At 38.4% G+C, this 22,883-nt stretch overlaps 1 protein-coding gene across 23 annotated transcripts in view; it reads right to left on the reverse strand.

Moving 5' to 3' along the window:
* LOC136611242 (protocadherin gamma-A4-like) overlaps window positions 1-22,883 on the reverse strand; it is a 292,538-nt gene that overhangs the window by 70,936 nt on the left and 198,719 nt on the right. For 2 of the 23 annotated variants that reach the window (XM_066590668.1, XM_066590666.1), the window contains exon 1: window positions 18,586-18,921. The exons of 19 other annotated variants lie outside the window; for them this stretch is intronic. In XM_066590668.1, the coding sequence (XP_066446765.1) occupies window positions 18,586-18,897 (312 nt within the window). In that variant the 5' untranslated portion in view covers window positions 18,898-18,921. 2 more of the 23 variants (XM_066590662.1, XM_066590648.1) reach the window with 2 other exon arrangements.

A 22,883-nucleotide genomic window follows, 5' to 3' on the forward strand; every position in this document is an offset into this window, starting at 1 on the left:
GAGCCTTGTTCAGAGGTCCAAGGAACCATCTCAAATGTTGTATCAGCCTCATTTGATGGGTACAGAATGACTGGAGAATTATCATTCTGATCTACTATACAAATTCTCAGTGTTGTACTGCTGTTCAGAGATGGAGATCCATTGTCTCTGGCATTGATTTGGATATTAAATTCTTTATGCTTCTCATAATCAAATGACCGTTGAGCATAGATGACCCCGGTTACTGGATTCATGGAGATATAGGAAGACAGGGGATCTTCTTCATTACTTTTACTAGGTATAGAATAGGTTATTTTAGAATTGTCCTCACTGTCCATATCTGTTGCTTGAATACTGAATATTGAAGCTCCTGGGAAATTATTTTCTGGTATAAATGCAATGTAAATCAATTTATCAAACACTGGGGGATTGTCATTAACGTCTGATATTTCCAGCTGAATACATTTTTTAGAAGTCATTTCTGGAGAACCTTTGTCTGAGGCTTGGATTGTGATGTTGTATGATGATACTTGTTCTCTATCTAGAATATTTTTTGTAACAATCTTATGAAAATTTCCTGTTGATGATATTAGTTCGAATGGTAAATCACCTTTTATTATACATTGAACCTCCCCATTTTCTCCTGAGTCACGGTCTTGAACTTTTATCAGGGCCACCACAGTTCCAGGGGCAGAATCCTCAGGAATAAGATCTGATGATGAAGTTATGGATATCTCAGGAGCGTTGTCATTTACATCTATGATCTCTATTAAGACTTTCGCATGAGCAGCTAGACCGCCTCCATCTTTGGCTTGCACAGAAATTTCATAATATTTTGTCACTTCATAATCTAAGCTTCGCTTTGTTTTAAGTTCTCCATTGTTGGAATCGATAGTAAAAGCCATAAGAATTTCACTTGCTGTTGTACTAATAGAGTAAGTGATTTTCGCATTGACACCTTCATCTTCATCACTTACACTGACCTGCAGAATTGTTGAATTCACTGGTATATTTTCCCCAACACTTACTTTATATACATCCTGGGTAAATATTGGAGCATTATCATTGAAGTCAGTGACAATGATAGTAATTAATGCAGTGCCTGTCTGTACAGGATTTCCACCATCAGAAGCTGTTAGAATGAGCTCATGCTTGTTCTGTGTCTCTCGGTCTAGAGGCTTCTCTAGTATAAGCTCTGGAAATACACTGCCATCAGTGCTGACCTTCTCTCCAAGAGCAAAATACTGGTTTGCACTGAGTTTATAGCTTATTAGAGAATTAATACCAACATCCAAATCTTCTGCATTTTGTAATACATATTTTGCTCCTGGGGAAATCAGCTCACTCATTTCTAATGTTAATGTATCATGATGAAATTTTGGTGAATTGTCATTTATATCCTGAATATCAATCTTAACACTGAAGACATTTAGAGGATTTTCCACCACGGCATCAAATGTAAGGACACAATCAGCTGCAGCTCTACACAATGTCTCCCTGTCTATCCTATCAGCAATATATAGCTTTCCATTATCCAGATTTATGCTGAAATATTTCTCAGACACATCAGACACAATACGGAATTTCCTTCTGGAGAGATCCTTAACATTTAATTCCAGATCCTTTGCTAAATTCCCAATAATGGAACCTTTTCTTAATTCTTCATTAATAGAATAGTGAATCTGACCAGAGACTGAATGACACAGCCAGGATAATAAGAAGGGGAATATTACTTGCCATCTGAGTCCTTGCATTGATTGTCCTTCCTGCAGTTGTAATCCAGCCATCCTTCTCAACAGAAATATAATCATGAAATTCCAATTATTATTCCGAAAATATTCTTGTAATCCCATAAAGAAGGTGAAATTAATCCTTCTTGATCAGTCCTATACCCGGCACATTCTAGTGTGAAATGCTGTGTATTTCTTCTTGCAGTTGAACACTGTCTGCATCATGGAGGAGATTCTGGATTTGAGAATATTTTCCTTATTGGTGAACAGCGGCGCTCTGAGGCGTATATGAGGAACTACAGCATTAGTATCAAGTTCAATGCTAATAGATATCACTCAAAATTTAGTGTACAAATGTTTACAAGGATTTTAAATATATTCATTATGTAAAGGATTTTATAGTAGAAGGCGTTAATATTTTAAATACATAATTCTACAAATCCTGTGTATTATAATTCATATACATGGTACAAAATATGGCTTATGTAGTAAAATTGCAAAAAAAATAACTTTAACAGATTTGAAAATAAAGGTACTTCTTTCATTTAGTGAGAACCATTATAGTAAAGGATAACCAGGAAGATATTTGTGTTGGATATAGCCAGTTCAGTATTAGAATAAAAAATTAGAAAACAACAAACAAGTAGCAGCGTAGTAGAATAAATAGTACAAGCACATCCCCATACACATTACAGAAAAGTGATTGGGCCCTGACCATTTGTATGGGGGCCTCTCATCTCTTCCCTGACAGCTGATGTCAGAAGAAAGAAGAAAGAGGGACGTTGAAGTTCAGTAAACAACAACCCTTTTTTTTCTGGTGAGATAAAACAATTCTAGAGGTGTCTGTCAGCAGCGTTCGTCACTCAACGTATGGAAAACATAAACACTGAGCTGATTCAAGTGTTAATGTATATGGACGAATCAGGGGAAGTACCTGTTGGCCAAACAAAAGTTCAGCCAACAGATACTGAAGGGACCCCTGGACAAAGCTAAGGGCAAAACGTGTGCGTCGGGGCGCAGGGATTCCCAGATCCTCGGTCACGTAGTGACACTTTACTATATGCATGACATTGAGATTGGTTGCGCCTATTGCAGGTTTATGTAAGCATGATTTTCTTTGGGAACTTCCTATATGTGTGACTTGGGGTGATGGATTTCCCTTGTACTGAGGCTGCATTTCCTTTATGTTTTGTTTTTTAAATGTTTTTATTATATTTGTAATTCTCAATAAACATTTTTTAATGATAAATTCCTGCAGTCCTGTCTTGGATATTCATTTTTGGGTCTGTTATATCGGTTGATGTATGGGACTGACATTTTTGGTGGGACTATAGTTGTCTTCATATAGGATTTATATAAGAAGAATACAGCAGACTCACAGTTATGAGTCTTCTCTAGTCATTAAACTAATTCACCCCACCTGCACTTCCTGCCTCTGTCAACAGTAATTGACAAGCTACACATATACATATAGGTACACAGTAATCTATAGGTCACTGCTGAGTAGGGTGAGGGGAGATGGGGCAAGCTATTAGCTAAATGGCACAATATTTTTCTGTGTCATTTGGGCTAATAGATACAAACACAACAAAGGTGCATGTCGCACCGAAACACGTTGCCTTCCTGTAAACTTGATTTTATATAAATAAAACTGGACAAATCAGCTTGCTTTCCGCAATTACCATCGGCAACTGAGAGGACTTAGAGGAGTCAGCACACAGAGGAGGGGGCTTCTTGTTTTATACACCCCCCTCCTTCCGAGTAAGTGCCATTCTACTTTATATCTCTTCCGTCCCTCACAGGACGGATTCTTTCTACATTTTGCTCGACCTAACTGCTTTTTCCACGAGCGCATAACCTTTTTACTTAAAACCTACTATTTGGGCTAATAGAAGAGCTGAGCTGTTCCTAGGCTAGCCTGGCAGATCTGTTCTAATCTGTATTATACAGTTGATGTTTTTACTTTGGATTTTATATTTTTGAACATTTTTAATCCTGTTACTATAATACCCTGTATATGGCTAAATTTGATGAAGCAGGCCCTAACAACACACAATAGTAAAAGCCCTACTTTCTTCAAATTTTCCTGTTTTTCTGCCCATACAAGGTGTTGGTGGCAATCACGTCATAGGACTGCAAGCCAAAAGCCGGATCAAACTCATGGTTATCATTTTGAAGAAAGACAATAGCACCATTGCTAGTTTGGCTGAACCGACCTTGTAACATTATAAAGAGTGTGTCTTACTGCTGTGTTCCTTTTGGACAACCTCTTCGTTGAAGAGATTGGCCTAAGGAACACAGCAGTTAGACACAATCCTTGTAATGTATAGCCATAATGGCGCTATCTCTCCTACTGAATAGCAACATACTTGGTTACATAACACTGACACTCATACCCTAGTGATGAATGGTTATTTGATCACTGTGCAAATAAGGAAGATAGAACAATACATCTGCAGTGACACCTATTAGATGGCAGCATTCCTGCAAATTAATGTCAGACCTTTTAAACAAGTCTTTATAACAATGATTGAGAATTGACAAAAAGCCAGAAAACCATACAAATGCAGCTGTATTGGGGTTTTTGACCCTCATCAGTGTGCAGTAGGTTTCTGGCTTTGGTAGTGAGAGGCCTATGACGTGGGTTGGGAAGGGAATCATCTCTCCTTAAAAGGAGCAAGTAGGAGGTGTGTGGAGATACTTAGAAGGTGAGTGGGGAGACTTATAAGGCCATCCATGCTCCTCTGGGAAACATATGCATATGAGAAAGATGGAACAATACCTCTACATCGTCACCTGTTGGTTGGAGGCATTCCTGCAAATCAATGTCAGGCTCTTTAAACAAGCCATTATAACAATGATTAGGATTGATTGTGTCACTTAACCTGCACTCTGAATTCTTGCTTCTTTCTGTAGCTCCTCCCATGTGCCTAGCTGTCTCAGCTCTGATTCTCAAAACACAGACACAGACTACTACAGCCCTGTGTGCCATCTGCTGCCAGACATTTTCTCAGAAAGCCTTTAGTAAAATGTCACCAACACTACGTATGACCATGAGATTTGGAATGGGACCCCTTTTTTATATCAATGAATGCCCAGTACACATGAGACTTGCAACTCTCCGGCATCAATGTATGCTCATGCTGTCCTGCATCTTGGCGGTTTCCCTTTTCCAGCCATGACAACTGGATTGCATTATCGAACAGCTTTACAGGACTCTACCTGATTAGATACCACCACGCCTTAAGGTCCCCATGCACATTAGACTTTGGTCATCCAAACTCACTAATAACAGTGGGTTTAAATGACTCTTTAATGTATATGGGCTCAGCTCAACTTTCCCCCAACAAATGATACAATAGCGTTTTACAATGTGTAAATACTAACCAATAAAAACAAAAAATAAACCAGCGCTCCGGTCTTTCGGAAGACAACACTCAAAATTTGCAGAGGTTGGTATTGTAATTATAATCGTAATAAATATTACTTACTTAACAGGGGTGCTTATGGTTAAGCACCCCTGAATCCAAGGTAGCAGGCAGAATTCAAACGAAGTATATGGAAATTCTTTTATTGCGACGCGTTTCGGCCGTAATCTCGGCCTTTTTCAAGCATAAAAACAAATGCAACATACCTGCATTATATAGTGTAGATAATTTAAGGGCAATAGGTCATGGCCTGCTCTAATGACATAACCAATGGGTTGGGACAAAGACATGGACTGGATTATGTATCGATGCATAGAACTTTATAACAATTTAGTGTATACATATATAATCCAGTCCATGTCTTTGTCCCAACCCATTGGTTATGTCATTAGAGCAGGCCATGACCTATTGCCCTTAAATTATCTACACTATATAATGCAGGTATGTTGCATTTGTTTTTATGCTTGAAAAAGGCCGAGATTACGGCCGAAACGCGTCGCAATAAAAGAATTTCCATATACTTCGTTTGAATTCTGCCTGCTACCCTGGATTCAGGGGTGCTTAACCATAAGCACCCCTGTTAAGTAAGTAATATTTATTACGATTATAATTACAATTTCAACCTCTGCAAATTTTGAGTGTTGTCTTCCGAAACACCGGAGCGCTGGTTTATTTTTTGTTTTTATTGGTTTGTTCTTTATCCCGTGGTGTAACTTTCCATCTCTGGGAGCAACCAAGACGCTCTCTTCAGGATGTCCTTTGTGACCGGTGCGGGTAAGCCTTATCCCCACTGTGGATTGATATGTCATTTTGGATTTTGATGCACGGGAGCCCAGGACACGGGCCCGGCATCATTGGGTGAGTGATCTCTCTACTTTCATTCACTTTTTTTTTTACACACACTCTTGGCACTCTCTTTTTTACAATCACTCTCCAACCATTTTTTGGAGCGCTATCCATTATATATCTTTAATGTGTAAATACTGCTATACTCCAGAGGTCAAACACTCCTTATTCAAGCTCTATGTTTCACCAACATATCATGTACAGATTTTTTATTTAAAAATCTTATACAGAATCTAATCTCATGAAAATAGCTCTTATTTTCAAAATAATACATAAATAATATCATGGCTTGTACAGGGATTTTCTTGTGATTACTTTCAATAGCGTCAGTCAAGTGACAATTAAAATCTTGTGCAGATCAAGCCTCACAGGGTTTCTCGATAGATAAATAATGTCTAAATTCCTTAATGTCTTTATTTGTGCACATAACGTATACTAAAATAGAAATTCAAAACTGCTGGGCCAGATTTGCAGCCAAGAAACTGTTGATGAACTGTTGATACTGCAAACTATTGATAGCTACATACTTTCCTACATAATTGCTGTAGTAGTGCAGTACTTGAAATTTGCCATAAAGTACAATGCAGCCCAGTAGTCATGATCCACAATAGGGTATGGACCATATAGCTGTAGCTTTTTTTACTTCTAGATAAATGTCAATACCATAAACAATCGTTTCTAGAAATGTAAGATCAGACAATTGTCATGCAAGACATACATGACCAGCTTTATTTCAACAATTTTAGAATTTGTAGCACTTAAAAGTTATGCCTATCTCTAAGAATTGACAGCAATCAACCAATATGTTCATTCTCATATATATGACACCATAATATTAAACTGCTTTACTGTATACACAATTTATATGTTTCTTTAGTAGAGTAATAATAGAAGAACAGTTTAATAACTTAACACTCAGATATCTCCTATTTATATGCCTGTTATGGGAATAAATCATATTCCTAAAGATTTCACTGGTTTGCTCCAGATTGGTTTTAATGAGAAGCTTCATGCATGAATATATGTATTTGAACTTACGGATGCTCTCCGTCAGCCCCCATACCCTTCTGGTTTATTGAAAGGAAGTACAATACAGTTAGGCCTTAGTCAGACGGGCGATTTTTCGCGCGATTTGCGCCTGCGCATGCGTCCGGCGATTTTATAAAACCATTGGTTTGCAATGGTATCGGACACATGAGCGCTTTTTATGCGCTCGTCCGATAAATTATAGAACAAAAAATCGCAGATCGCACCTATCTGCGATCTGCGATTCCTGTTCTCTTCTCTATATGCGCTCAATGGGGCCGGCGGCAGCAACGCCGACCCCATTGAGAACATATAGAAGACAAATCATTCTTCTCTGCCACAGCTGTAACAGCTGTGACAGAGAAGAACGATGTTTGCCCATTGAATTCAATGGAGCGGCAATACAGCCGCTTCATTGAAAGCAATGGGCTGCCGGCGTGCGCGGGGTGAATTGTCGGGAAGGGGTTAAATATATAAACCCTTCCCTGCAATTCATTCTAAAATGTGTTAAAATAAAAAAAAATTGGATACTCACCTTTCCGCTGCAGCCGGAGTCCAGCCGCGGCCGCTGTCAGTTCTCCTGAACTGCTTCTTGGCACTATTCAGCCGGCGGGGCTTTAAAATCCCCGCCTGCTGAATGATCTGCCTCTGATTGGTCACAGCCCTGACCAATCAGAGGCTGAAAACACTCACACACCCATTCATGAATTCATGAATGGGTGAGTGACTGCTGCCTCTCAGCGCTGAGCCAATCAGGGGCAGGTCTGACTCACATCCATTCATGAATTCATGAATGGGTGTGAGTGAGGCATGCCTCTGATTGGCTCAGCGCTGAGCCAATCAGGGGGCAGGTCTGACTCACACCCCCTTCACACCCACTGCAGGACGGCCACGCGGAGCTCCGGCTGCCGGGAGGTGAGTATACAATTTTTTTTTATTTTAACACATTTTAGGATGGATTGCAGGGAAAGGCTTATATATTTAAGCCCTTACCGACAATTCATCCCGGGCTCGCCCGCAGCGCATTGCTTTAAATGGAGACAGCTGTATTGCCGTCTCCATTGAATGCAATGCGCTGGACAGCTCCGGCCCGTTTCTAATGAAACGCGGCTAGGAGCAGATTTGCGGGCGATTTGCGGGCGACTTGCGCGCACTGGTCACGCGATTTGCGGATGCGCATCCGTCATGCGATCCGCAAATCGCGCGAAAAATCGCCCGTCTGACTAAGGCCTTATACTGAATATGACACACCAATTACATGCATGCCCCTCCCAACATCATAACAACTCATGATTGACCTAGTATGTAATGACGCTGATGATTAACATATGCTTATGCCCCAGGTGTATGTTGCTATATAAACACGTAGAATAGACTTTATTGATATTCCAATCTGGACCAAAAGTATGCAGTCAGAGATGAAAAGTTCCTCCCCTTAAAAGAAAGCTCTGGGTGGATATATGAATATATATATATATATATATATATATGTTTGCATAGGCTGATTTAAGAAACACATTTATTTTATTATTACTACAACAATGCCCTATTAGTCCAGCTAAAACTGCTCTCTGTAAAAGTAGCTTTTTTTTGGAGAACCAAATTTGCCCATACATTTATATAAGATAACTATTATCAATAAATAATAACTATATAGATTTGTGATCATCAATAAAAAAATGTAATTTCATAGGTTTAGTAAATTATAAAAGGTTCACTTTAGAAACTAGACATGGCCACAAAAATATTTGAAGTATATTTGAAAATAACAAGTTTAGAGTACATTATTAAAATGCAGAACGTTTTTGTTTTAAAATAAGCAGAAAAATGTAAACAATTTATTAGGTCTCAAAAGAAAACGGAGGCTGACATCTACCACCTCCCCAATCTATTAAACCAGGTTTAAACTATTTATAAATGTCTTAAACATACCTGAGACATCGGATTTTCTATAGGTGGACGGCCCTTTAAAGTTTCATTTCCAATCCCCGAGTCATCAGCATCTATTAGACTTTCCACTGGAACATTGTGCTGGGGTTTAAGGAATGCAAATTCCTGCTCACTTGGGTCCAGAGTTACACAAACATCATATGAATATGGCAGAGGTAATGTTCCCGTGTTGAACTGTGAAATAAATCTGGGATCAACCGGTGGATATAGACTTGTACTCAGAGATCCGAATGGAGTAGAATACTTGGACTCTTTATATTTGGAGACAACTGCAATAATCACAGTCAATATAAAGAGGAAGGAAATCAATGCCAAGGCTATTACCAAGTAGAATTGTAGGTTGGACTGAGGTTCATCTTTGTTGGGCTGATTGCTCAGGTCTGGAAGAACCTGATGAAAATGATCAGCAATCACCATGTTTATAGTAACTGAAGCTGAGCGGGATGGAGTCCCGTTGTCTTTCACTAGAACCACAATTCCATGTTTTATGATGTCTTTTTCTTGAAATACACGTGATGTCCTGATCTCCCCTGTGTGTTGCTCAATGGTGAAGAGTGATGGTTCTGAAGACTGTAAAAAGTAAGACAATCAGGCATTGTGTCCAGAGTCAGCGTCCACTGCCACCACTTTAGATACTAAGGAGCCTTGTTCTGAGGACCAAGGAACCATCTCAAATGTTGTATCAACATCTTGTGATGGGTACAGAATGACTGGAGAATTATCATTTTGATCTACTATACAAATTCTCAATGTTGTACTGCTGTTCAGAGATGGAGATCCATTGTCTCTGGCATTGATTTGGATATTAAATTCTTTATGCTTCTCATAATCAAACGACCGTTGAGCGTAGATGACCCCAGTTACTGTATTTATGGAGATGTAGGAAGACAAAGGATCTTCAGTACTTCCAGACATTGTAGAGTAAGCTATCTTTGCATTATCTTCACTGTCCAAATCTTTTGCTTTAATTCTAAATACTGTAGCACCAGGTAAATTATTTTCTGGTAAAAATGCAGTATAATCCAGTTTCTCAAACACTGGGGCATTGTCATTAACATCTGATATTTCCAGTTGGATAACTTTTCTGGAAGACATTTCAGGAGAACCTTTATCTGTGGCTTGTATTGTGATATTATATGATGATACTTTTTCTCTATCTAAACTGTTCTTTGTAAGAATTTTATAAAAATTACTTCCTGATGATATTAGTTCAAATGGCAGATCACCTTTTATTATACATTGAACCTCCCCATTTTCTCCTGAGTCAGGATCATGCACTTGGATCAGAGCCACTGCAGTTCCAGGGCCAGAATCCTCAGGAATTAGTGATGATATTGAAGTAATGGATATCTCAGGAGCATTGTCATTTTCATCTATGATTTCTATTAATACCTTGGATTTGGTTGCTATTCCCCCTCCATCCTCTGCTTGTACTGATATTTCATAAACTTTTGATACTTCATAATCTAATAGTCCTTTTGTTTTAATCTCTCCATTTCTAGAATTAAGAGTAAAAATTTGAAGAATATTTTTTGCTGTGCTTCTAAATGAATATGTAATCTGAGCATTGACACCTTCATCTTCATCACTTGCACTGACCTGCAGAATTGTTGAATTCACCGGTATATTTTCCCTAACACTTACTTTATATACATCCTGGGTAAATACTGGGACATTATCATTGAAGTCAGTGACAATGATAGTAATTAATGCAGTGCCTGTCTGTACAGGATTTCCCCCATCAGAAGCTGTTAGAATGAGCTCATGCTTGTTCTGTGTCTCTCGGTCTAGAGGCTTCTCTAGTATAAGCTCTGGAAATACACTGCCATCAGTGCTGACCTTCTCTCCAATAGCAAAATACTGGTTTGCACCAAGTCTGTAGCTTATCAGAGAATTAATACCAATATCCAGATCTTCAGCATTTTGCAAAAGAAATCTTTTTCCTGGGGAAAGGAGTTCACTCATTTCTATTGTAATTGTGTCAGGAATAAATGTAGGAGAATTATCATTTATATCCTGAATATCAATCTTAACACTGAAGACATTTAGAGGATTTTCCACCACAGCATCAAATGTAAAGATACAATCAGCTGCAGCTTCACACAATGTCTCCCTGTCTATCCTATCAGCAATATATAGGTTTCCATTATCCAGATTTATACTGAAATATTTCTCAGAGATTTTAGACACAATTCGGAGTTTCCTTCTGGAGAGATCCTTAACATTTAGTTCAAGATCATTTGCTAAATTGCCAACAATAGACCCTTTTCTTAATTCTTCATTAATAGAATAGTGAATCTGACCAGAGACTGAATGACACAGCCAGGAAAATAGGAAGGGGAATATTACTTGCCATCTGAGTCCTTGCATTGATTGTCCTTCCTGCAGCTGTAATCCAGCCATCCTTCTTCTCATCAGAAATATAATCGTGAAGTTCCTTGTTATATGTGTAATCCAATTAAAATAAGAGAAATCCTCTTCTTTGTGAGTCCCATATGCAGCACAAGCTAGTGTGAAATGTGGTTGAACACTGTCTGCATCATGGAGGTGATTCTGGATCTGTAATTTCTTCTCCTTTTTGGTAAACAGCGGCGCTCTGAGGCGTATATGGGGAACTGCAAGATTGTGACTGAGTCTCACAGACACTGCTTTTAGAATATACATATACTGCAATTACATTCATATAAGAAGATGTAATTAAAGCTTTTACGTGTCTAAAATTATATGTAATATATTTAGTTATAAATTTACTTCAAATAGTTAGTAAATTACAAATAAGAAGTTACTTCTGCTGGACCTGAAATTTAGTAGAATTTCATCATATCCAGTAAAATGATTTATCCTTAAAACTTAAATGCATAATATTGTCTGGTAAGATGCTACAACATTGTGAAATGTAAAGTCAAATTAGTTTTTCCTTGTAATATATTAGAAAACCTTTATAGCCTCCAAAACCAGAAAAAAATGTAAATTACTGCAATGTTTGCTTATTTTCAGTCACAAATGCTTATAGTATTGCAAGATGCTCCCCGCAACACATATAATGCAGTTCAATATATTTTTATTGAAATTTTTAGATTATATTTGTTAAGTAAAATATAAGAAAATTAAATTCAATGGCAGTAAACTATATAGATGGTCAAATAAGCAGTCAGTCCACTTTCGACAATTTAACTATGAGCTGCTGGAGGTTTATTCTGTTTCTGGGAAGCTCACCTAACCTGCCACACCGCAGGGAAAATGAAACATTATACAGGTCCTACCTACTAGTATTTCAAAATTGGTAAATCTCTGCTATAAATGGTAACTTGCAGTAATAACATATAAAAGGCTCTTCAGTATACATGAGACATTTTAAAAATAGTTAGATCAGCCCTATTGTACCCAGGCATATGCTGTAGAATCCTTATATATATATATACATATATACAAGAGGAATCTCCAGCATATGACTGGGTACAATATAAGAAGAAGTGCCATAAATTGTAAACTTTTGCCAAGACCCATTCTTTAACAGAAGCGATAAGGAGGACATTTACATCTACGCTGTCAACAAGACTTTTACAAATCAGTTTCTTTCAAGAACATTCGGGAAGCCTGATTTATTCATCAATATTTGCTAATCTGTAATACTGGGCCTCATGTATCAAAACTGTCTTAAAGAAAATCTGTTTTTGTTGCCCATAGAGACCCATGATAACAGAGCTTTCATTCCACAGCAGCTTCATGAATGATAGGTTGCTGTGGACAATACAGATTTAGACTGTTTTGATTAATAAGGCCCATAATGTTGTGAACTATTGTAAATGTTGTTACAAAGCTTACTTACTGTTTTAGTACCAAACACCGAATGGAGCATGTGATGCATTTTTTTTGCTCACACACTAAAACAATATACCATAACCATAGATAAATAAAGACTTAAAGGACTTTTCCCACCAATGACTTTTATCACCCGTCCACAGGATGGGGAGCAGCAATTAAGCATGAGTCCTAGAGATGAGCGAGCATGTTCGTTTAAGGCTGATGCTAGACGCGAGCATCGGTCTACTCGAGTAACTGATTACTCGTCTGAGCAAATGCATGGGGGCAACGGGGGTAAGCAGGGGGAGAGAGAAATCTCTCTCACTGTCCCCCCACTCCCCGCCGCCCGCCATCCCCCCCGCATTTGCTCGGACGTGTAATCAGTTACTCAAGAGAAGACCGATGCTCGCGTCTAGCATCAGCCTTAAACGAGCGTGTTCGCTCATCTCTAATAAGTACTCAATTCAAAGTCTTTTGGGCTGATGGAGACAGTCAAGTACAGTAATTATCACCCGTTCTAATGACTGGGTGAGGGAGTACCAGCAGTGGGGCCCCACCAACCACACATTTTATTAACTAAACTGTTAAATTTATTGACTATAAGTGATACATGGCATTTATGGAGAAACTCCTTTAAACCTTATTATCAAAATATATTGATCTATATGCAAAGTTTTCTAATATATATATTCCCTTCTAGAAAACCTTAGGATGATTCCTTGACCTGTATCAGCTGTTATCAGTATATGTACCTCCTATTTATATCACTCTACACAAATTCTTTTAAGAGTGATTTTGAAGCATATCTTCATAGTTTTGTTAATTTTTTTTCCTCCTATCATCAGAGCTCAACTGGTGGTCTAGTGACTGCAGCCTCCCAGTTCCACTTCAAGAAAATTGTGGACCTCTGGTGGGCCCAGGCTCTAACACAATAGTGTGCTCAAAGATCCAGCAGAAGACAACCCTACTTAAAGCTGATTGTGAAGCTAATCAATTATCTGTTAGATCTTACTTATAGTAAGTTCTGCATAAGCAATGATAACAGAGTTTTAATGTAATTAAAATTGACATTAAAATGGACAACACATGAAAAATGGCAAATAAAGTTCAATGTTGATAAATGTAATGTTATGCACATGGGCAGGAGAAATGGATGTCACCAATATACATTAAATGAGGTACTGCTAGGGAAAAGTGATATGGAAAAAGACGTGAGGGTACTAGTGGACTGTAGACCTAACTGGAGCAATCAATCCTAGTCAGCTGCGGCAAAAGCAAATAAAGTATTGGGGTGCATTAAAAGAGGTATAGGGGTGAGGGACAAGAACATTATCCTCCCGCTATATATGGCACTTTTCAGGCTTCGCAGAGCATACTGTGTACAGTTCTGGGCACCGATGCTCAGGAAAGATGTCACAGTGCTTTAGGGGGTTCAAAGAAGGGCAACTAAACTAATAAGCGGAATGAGAGGACTGGAATACCCAGAGAAGCTATTGAAACTGGGATTATTTACCCTACAAAAAAGACAGCTAAGGGGCGATCAAATAACTATGCATAAATACATTAGGGGACAATACAAGGATCTCTCCCATGACCTGTTTATACCCAGGACTGCAACGGTAACAAGAGGGCATCATCTACGTCTAGAGGAAAGCAGGTTTCATCACCAACACAGAAAAGAGTTCTTTACTATAAGAGCAGTGAGACTGTGGAACTCTCTGCCTGAGGATGTGGTGATGGCAAAATCCATAGAGGAGTTTAGGAGGGAACTAGACATCTTTTTAGAGTGATATGATATTATAGGATATAGACATTTGGAGTTGTTGATCCAGGTCTTGGAGTTAGGTAGGAACTCAAACGTTAATCCAGGGATTATTCTGACTGCCATATGGAGTCGGTAAGGAATTTGATTCCTCCAAATGAACCCATTAACTTGTTGTTTTTCTTGTCTTCCTTTGGACCAATGAAGGGGGGGGGGGGGGGATTGAAACAGGCTGACATTGTCGTCATTCAGCCTGACATACTATGTTACTATGTTCTATATACAGAAGAAAAAATAATTTCCTCTGGTGGGCCCACTGAACCCTAGTTCAAACATGTTTCTAGTACAAGTACAGTGAATTAAACATTTCAACAGAGAAAACTTAAATATTACTATACCAGCTAATGTGGTGTAACAAGTAGCTTTCTGAAACATAGTTGTAGTTCAGTATACACATTTATTAGCCATGGTCAAGAAATAGATGAGTATTGTAGCCCATGTAGTCGTAGTTTTAGCATTTGACAAGAAACAATAACTTTCACTGCTAGTTAACTCTAAACTACAAAAAATTCAATAAAATGCTACTTTGGATAACTGTTGTTCAGAATATACAGTATAAAAATCTGTACCTACAGTATAACAGCAAAACATTTTGTCCACAGATTTACTGTTTTTAGCTAAAACAGCATTATGTCTTCTTCTATTTCTTCTAATTTAGACTCCATGTTACAATTTTATAATTATTACCTATAAAATATGTTTAACCCCTTAACGCCACAGGACATAAGGTTACGTCATGGCAGTGTGGTACTTAACGCAACAGGGTGTAACCCTACGTCACCTGGATGGTGCAGGTTCAGAAGTGAGCCCACTGCAACAGCGGGGGTGCATGAGGACAGCGACTGGCGCTGTTAAGCCCCTATATGCCATGATCTATGTAGTTTGTGGCATGTAAAGGGTTCACAGAGGGAGGGCGCTCCCTCTATGACATCATCGGACCCCCATGATGTAATCATATGTAGCTTGGACAGGAGAAGGTAGAATCTTTTAAAAACCACTTCTGTCTTCTCCTCCGGGCCTCAGCTGTGTCTGACAGCCAAGGACTTGACCACCTTCTGCTTGATTGTAGGAGCTTCAATTCCGTACTGTACTTTTGCTATCAGACGGAATTAAAACCCAGGAGCAAGCACTGTAAATTTTATGTGCTTGGTTCTTAAAGGGTTAATTAGCAAAAATATAAAAAACATTGATGTACAGGCGAACAATCCAAACAGGGTAAAAAATAAATTTAGTCACTTAAAAATTTAACTTCAGTGCTTAATCGTTTCCAATTACATAAAAGCTCAGGTGCAGATGGTTTTCCTTTAGCATACTATAAAAAATTCCAAAAGTTAATACTGCCACAACTAGCCCTATAATTCAATGCCCTTCTAGAAGGTGTACATCTCCCCAAACAAGCACAGGAAGCCTTTCCATAAAGAAGAAAAGAACCCCTACTCTCCGGTAGCTACAGATCTATCTCCCTTTTAAATCTTGATAATAAAATCTCAGCAAAACTTCTCTCCAGAAGGATTAATAAAGTTATCCCTAATTTGATAAAGGATGAACAATCGGATTTTGTTGCAGGACGAGAGGGAAAAGATAACTCAGCTACATACAATAAGATGCGCCGAGAGCAAGAAGATCACATTAATTTTGTTAGGAATCGATGCCAAAAGGGCGTTCGACAGAGTGGATTCGACCTTCATGTGAACTGTTTTGAACAAATTTAATTTCCCATCAGGTCTAGTCCAAGCAATTTTTTCTCCATACTCTAACCCACATGCTAAAATTAAAGTCAATGATATTTTCAGCCCTCCCTTCTCCATTGCCAATGGCAAGTGACAGGGTTGCCCATTGTCCCCCACCCTCTTTATCCTATCATTGGAAATTCTCAGACAAACGGTACGTCAGAATGATGGCATACAGGGAATAGAGTTAAACCATCTCTCGATTAAAACAATGGCCTTTGCAGACAACATCCTCTTCTTGTTGACTAACCCAGAGTAGGGCCTCTCAAAAATCAATAGCATTCTGCAACTTTGTCTTTGTCTCAAATTTTAAAGTAAATATAGCTAAGTCAATTGTACTCAATGTCACCCTCCCTCCGGCTGTTGTTAAAAACCTCCAATTTAAATTTAAATGGGTTGAAATCCACATTGAATACCTAGGGATTCAAATTACAAAAAGTCTTGGGAACCTATACGATAAAAACTTCGCTCCACTCAAAAGAAATTTCATCACTGCTACAAACATATAATCTTCCCTTTCTCTCCTGGTTTGGTCAGAAAAACTTATTGAAAACATACATAGTCCCCAAAATTTTGTACAAACTACAAATGATTCTGATCTACCTTCCAGATTTCTTTTTCAAAAATGTCAAATCAATTTTTTCCAGATTTATCTGGAATCATAGAAGACCCCCAACTAGCTCACATTCTCTTGGTTCAGAGGAGAGATACTGGTGGCATTAACCTTTTGGATATGTCTCTACAAATCAATCCAATTAAACAGATGTCTGGAACTGATAAAACCTTAAAAAATCAAATAGTAAGCTCCTTAGCTCAAGCATCCTACGGTCCAACCTTCAATAAGGGACCTATGGCACCCTTCACCTAAAATATATAAAAGGTCTACGTATGCTTCTCTCTTGAGAGGTGCCTGTGAGGTCTGGGATTCTCTCCGAGGGGAGCTAGCTCCACACCCATCTCCGGTAGCGCCTCCCACCCCTCGTACCAGATTACCTGAAAGCACAACTAGACATCCACACAAATCAGATCTGGTCTCTCCTCAGTAATCTTACAATAGCTGATCTTTGGTCCCAACGAGCTATCAGGAGCCCACAACTCATAGAAAAACTGCTATCTCAAACAACATGCCCCTCCCTCAACCAATTGCAAATTATTCATTTAGCTAAAACCCTAGATAAATTTAACAAAACCTTCCCTTCCTTGCGTCCATCAACTGAACTGGAGCAAATTATCTCAGTGTAATGCAGCCACAGCAGGAAAATCTCGCTCCTAAAAAGGAAATTCATTACCCCATAGGACACCTCTAGGCCAAAATTCATTCTTTCCTGGGAAAAGAAGCTTAATGTAAAACTAACAGACAAAGAGGTGCAGTCAGTGCTGGGTAGGTCACATGGTCATTCTAGGTGTATCAGACTACAAGAAAATCATTATAAACTGCTGACACGTTGGTATAGGCCACTAGAGTGGCTTTTTGCATAGAAACTATACAATTCAAATTTGTGGTGGCGTGGCAAAGACCATGTGGGCTCCCTGATACATATATGGTGGTCTTGCCTGTTATTGCACCCCTATTGGGCCCAGGTTGAGGGTACATTACGGGAAGTAGTAGACAGCACATTTATTCTTCTCCCAGAGCATGTGATAATGTCCAGACCTTCAGCTGACCATAAGCCTTTTAAAACCAATCTAATTACGCACCTTATCTTCACAGCTAAAACTCTAATCCCACTCCTGTGGCTCCAACCCATATCGCCCACAGCTACTCAATGGGTGGCCAAAGTGAATGAAATACATAGATTCGAGGAGTTAACGAGCTGGTTAAATAGATCACATGAGAAATTTTAAAGTATCTGGGGCCCTTGGTTGAGTGGTTTTCATATGTCTCTCAGCCATGTACAGGACAATTCAGGATCATAAGCTCTTTCGGTTTTAAATACAGTTAGTCTTTGCCATTTTCTTCCTCAATACTCTGGATACTGTGTCTTACAGAGAAACAATTTAAGTTGCATGTCCCTTTGTGCTTCATGTGCTCCCCCCAATATATTACCTGGAATTACCTGTAAACTTGCCATCTTAATAAAAAAAGAATTTACAAAAAAAAAAAATTTTGTAAAAGTTGAAGTCATTGAATAATAAAATAAAACCCACTAAAAATGCTTTTTTCCTCAATGTTTGAATATAGCTATATCTACATTGACGTATTAGCCGTTCTGAATGAAAATGATTAATTTGCTAAACAGAGAAGTAATTAACCATAAAACATACATTACCTGCAATATGAGATTTTTTGCAGGTGAAGAAGAGTTCTTTAAAGTCTCATTTACAATCCCTGAGTCATCAGCATCTATTAGACTATCCACAGGAACATTGTGCTGGGGTTTAAGGAATGGAAATTCCTGCTCACTTGGGTCCAGAGTTACACAAACATCATATGAATATGGCAGAGGTAATGTTCCACTGTTGAACTGTGAAATAAATCTGGGATCAACTGGAGGATATAGACTTGTACTCAGTGATCCAAAGGAAGGAGAAGACTTGGACTCTTTGTATTTCGAAACAACTGCAATAATCACAGTTAACATGAAGAGAAAGGAAATCAATGCCAAGGCTATTACCAAGTAAAACTGTAGGTTTGACTGAGATTCCTCTTTTTTCGGCTGACTGCTCAACTCAGGAAGAACCTGATGAAAATGATCAGCAATCACCATGTTTATAGTGACTGAAGCGGAACGGGATGGAGTCCCATTGTCTCTTACTAGAACCATAATTCCATGTTTCATGATGTCTCTTTCTTGAAATACACGTGATGTCCTGATCTCCCCTGTATGCTGGTCAATGGTGAAAAGAGATGGGTCTGAAAACTGTAAAAAGTAAGACAGCCAGGCATTGTGTCCAGAGTCAGCGTCCACAGCTACCACTTTAGATACTAGAGAGCCTTTGTCGGAGGTCCATGGAACCATCTCAAATGTTGTATCAACCTCTTGTGATGGGTACAGGATCACTGGTGAATTATCATTCTGGTCTACTATACAAATTCTCAGTGTTGTACTGCTGTTCAGAGATGGAGATCCATTGTCTCTGGCATTGATTTGGATATTAAATTCTTTATGCTTCTCATAATCAAATGACCGTTGAGCGTAGATGACCCCAGTTACTGGATTTATGGAAATGTAGGAAGACAAGGGATCTTCTTCATTACTTGTAGTAATTATAGCATAAGTTACCTTAGCGTTGTCTTCACTGTCCATATCTGTTGCTTCAATTCTGAATATTGAAGCTCCTGGTGAATTATTTTCAGTGACAAATGCAGAATGTATTAATTTCTCAAACACTGGGGCATTGTCATTAACATCTGTTACATCAAGTCTAATAACTTTTCTAGAAGTCATTTGAGGAGACCCTTTGTCTGATGCTTGTATTATGATGTTATAGGATGATACTTGTTCTCTATCTAGATTACTTTTTGTAACAATTTTATGAAAATTGCTTCCTGATGATATTAGTTCAAATGGTAAATCACCTTTTATTATACATTGAACCTCCCCATTTTCTCCTGAGTCACGGTCTTGAACTTTAATCAGGGCCACCACAGTTCCAGGGGCAGAATCCTCAGGAATAAGATTTGATAATGAAGTAATGGATATCTCAGGAGCATTGTCATTTTCATCTGTTATTTCTATTAATACTTTGGCTTTGGCTGCGAGGCCGCCTCCATCTTTTGCCAGCACTGAAATTTCATAAAATCTTGACACTTCATAATCTAAAAGTCCTTTTGTATTAATCTCTCCATTTCTAGAATTGAGAGTAAAAGTCTCCAGAATATCATTTGCCGTGGTTCTAAATGAATATGTAATCTGAGCATTGACACCTTCATCTTCATCACTTGCACTGACCTGCAGAATTGTTGAATTCACTGGTATATTTTCCCTAACACTTACTTTATATACATCCTGGGTAAATATTGGAGCATTATCATTGAAGTCAGTGACAATGATAGTAATTAATGCAGTGCCTGTCTGTACAGGATTTCCCCCATCAGAAGCTGTTAGAATGAGCTCATGCTTGTTCTGTGTCTCTCGGTCTAGAGACTTCTCTAGTATAAGCTCTGGAAATTCATTGCCATCAGTGCTGACCTTCTCTCCAAGAGCAAAATACTGGTTTGCACTGAGTCTGTAGCTTATCAGAGAATTAATACCAACATCCAAATCTTCTGCATTATGTAAAAGAAACCTTCTTCCTGGGGAGGATGATTCTCCCATCTCTATTCTAATTGTGTCAGGAATAAATGCAGGAGGATTGTCATTTATATCCTGAATATCAATCTTAACACTGAAGACATTTAGTGGATTTTCCATCACAGCATCAAATGTAAGGACACAATCAGCTGCAGCTCTGCACAATGTCTCCCTGTCTATCCTATCAGCAATATATAGGTTTCCATTATCCAGATTTATACTGAAATATTTCTCAGATACATCAGACACAATTCGGAATTTCCTTCTGGAGAGATCCTTAACATTTAGTTCCAGATCATTTGCTAAATTCCCAACAATAGAACCTTTTCTTAATTCTTCATTAATAGAATAGTGAATCTGACCAGAGACTGAATGACACAGCCAGGAAAATAAGAAGGGGAATATTACTTGCCATCTGAGTCCTTGCATTGATTGTCCTTCCTGCAGTAGTAATCCAGCCATCCTTCTGCTCATCAGAAATATAATGGTAAAATTCCTTATTCAATGTGTAATCCACTTAAAATAATAGAAATACAGAAATCCTCTTCTTTGTGAGTCCCATATGCCGCACAAGCTAGTGAGAAATGTGGTTGAACACTGTCTGCATCATGGAGGAGATTCTGGATCTGTAATTTTTTTCCTTATTGGTAAACAGCGGCGCTCTGAGGCGTATATGGGGAACTACAACATTGTGACTGAGTCTCATAGACTCTACTTTTTGAATTTACATATACTGCAATTATATGAGCTAAGAAAATGTAATCAAAGCTTTTATACTTTTTATACTTTATATAAAATTGTATTTAATGTATTTAGTGATAAATCTTCTTCCAATAGTGGGTAAATTCCAAATAGGAAGTTACCTCTGCTGCACCCGAACTTTATTAGAATTATGTCATATCCAGTAAAGTGATTAATCCTTACAACTGAAATGCATAATATTATCTGGTAAGATGTTACAAGATTGTGAAATGTAGTTTAAATTAGTTTTACCACTAAATGTCTTGTTAGAATACCTTCATATCCTCCAAATAAATAGAACAATTTTAAATTACTGCAATGTTTGCTAATGTTCAGTCACAAAATGTTTAGAGCCTCACAAAATGCTCCTTGTCACACATAGAATGCAGTTTAAATTATTTTATTGAAATTGTTAGATTAGATTTCGTAAGAAAAATGTAAAAAAATTAAATTCAATAGCAGTAAACTATATAGATTGTCCAATAAACAGTCAGTCCACTCTCGGCAACTCATTGTTCACAAAAAGGGTTCCCTGACTATGAGCTGCTGGTGTTTTTTTCTGTTTCTGGGAAGCTCATCCAACCTGCAGCACCACTGCAGATCTCTTTGCTCCTGTGTTTACATGATATCCCTCCAAGCTCTTTTCTCATAAATAATGTTGGTGAAATGCAAGATCCAAATCACCAAATTGCTGTCCAAATCAACACACACACATACACACTCAAACATCTATATGCATATAGGTAATTTATATTTCTGTAATACTGGGCCTCATTTATCAAAACTGTCTAAAAGAAAACTTGTCTTTGTTGCCTATAGCAACCAATCACAGCTGAACTTTCATTCCATAGCACCTTCAGAAATGAGAGCTGAGCTGTGATAGGTTGCTGTAGACAACACAGTTTTAGACAGTTTTGATTAATAAGGCACATAATGCTATGAACTATTGTAAATGTTGTTTATTATTTCTATGCTAATTAAATTCTATCAAATTTGATTATGTTTTTTTTCCTATTATTTACTAAACAGTGCTGCTGCTGAAGCCATAGATAGGCAAGGCTCTGAGAGGGAGCTGGAACTACTCCTTGAGAGGGAGCCTGAGAGGAGGCTGACAGCCTGATGTCTGTGGTAGACAAAGTTGTGGTATGGCCATGAGTGTGACATGGAAAGACGCCCCCGACTGACACCCATTTAAGAACATGTATGGAAATGTTTGTGATGTGTAGTAGTGCTAGGCCACTGTGTTAGTAGTGATTGAGGAAACTACTGTTGAGTTAGTGCCTTGATGGGCTAGTGTTTGTTATTTTTATAGCACTAAGTGTATGTGTTGAATGCTAAGTGTATGGGCTGCCAGTGGCTGCTGTGTGTCCACTGGGGTTCCTTGTTATTGCGAAACATTCAAGAAAAAATAAAGTTATTCAGAATTTAATATGGACTGAGTAAGCCCCATGGAGATATTGCCAGATATAGTGGAGGATGCCAGCATGCATGCTTGCTAGGGGCAACGGCAGGACAACCTGATTAGTTTTACGTACTCTCGTTCAAAGAGAGCAGCAATGTGTGGATGTCCAGAGTCAGTGTGGCTGAAGATA

This window comes from Eleutherodactylus coqui, chromosome 2 (genome assembly GCF_035609145.1).
Source record: "Eleutherodactylus coqui strain aEleCoq1 chromosome 2, aEleCoq1.hap1, whole genome shotgun sequence".
Classification (NCBI taxonomy): Eukaryota; Metazoa; Chordata; class Amphibia; order Anura; family Eleutherodactylidae; genus Eleutherodactylus; species Eleutherodactylus coqui.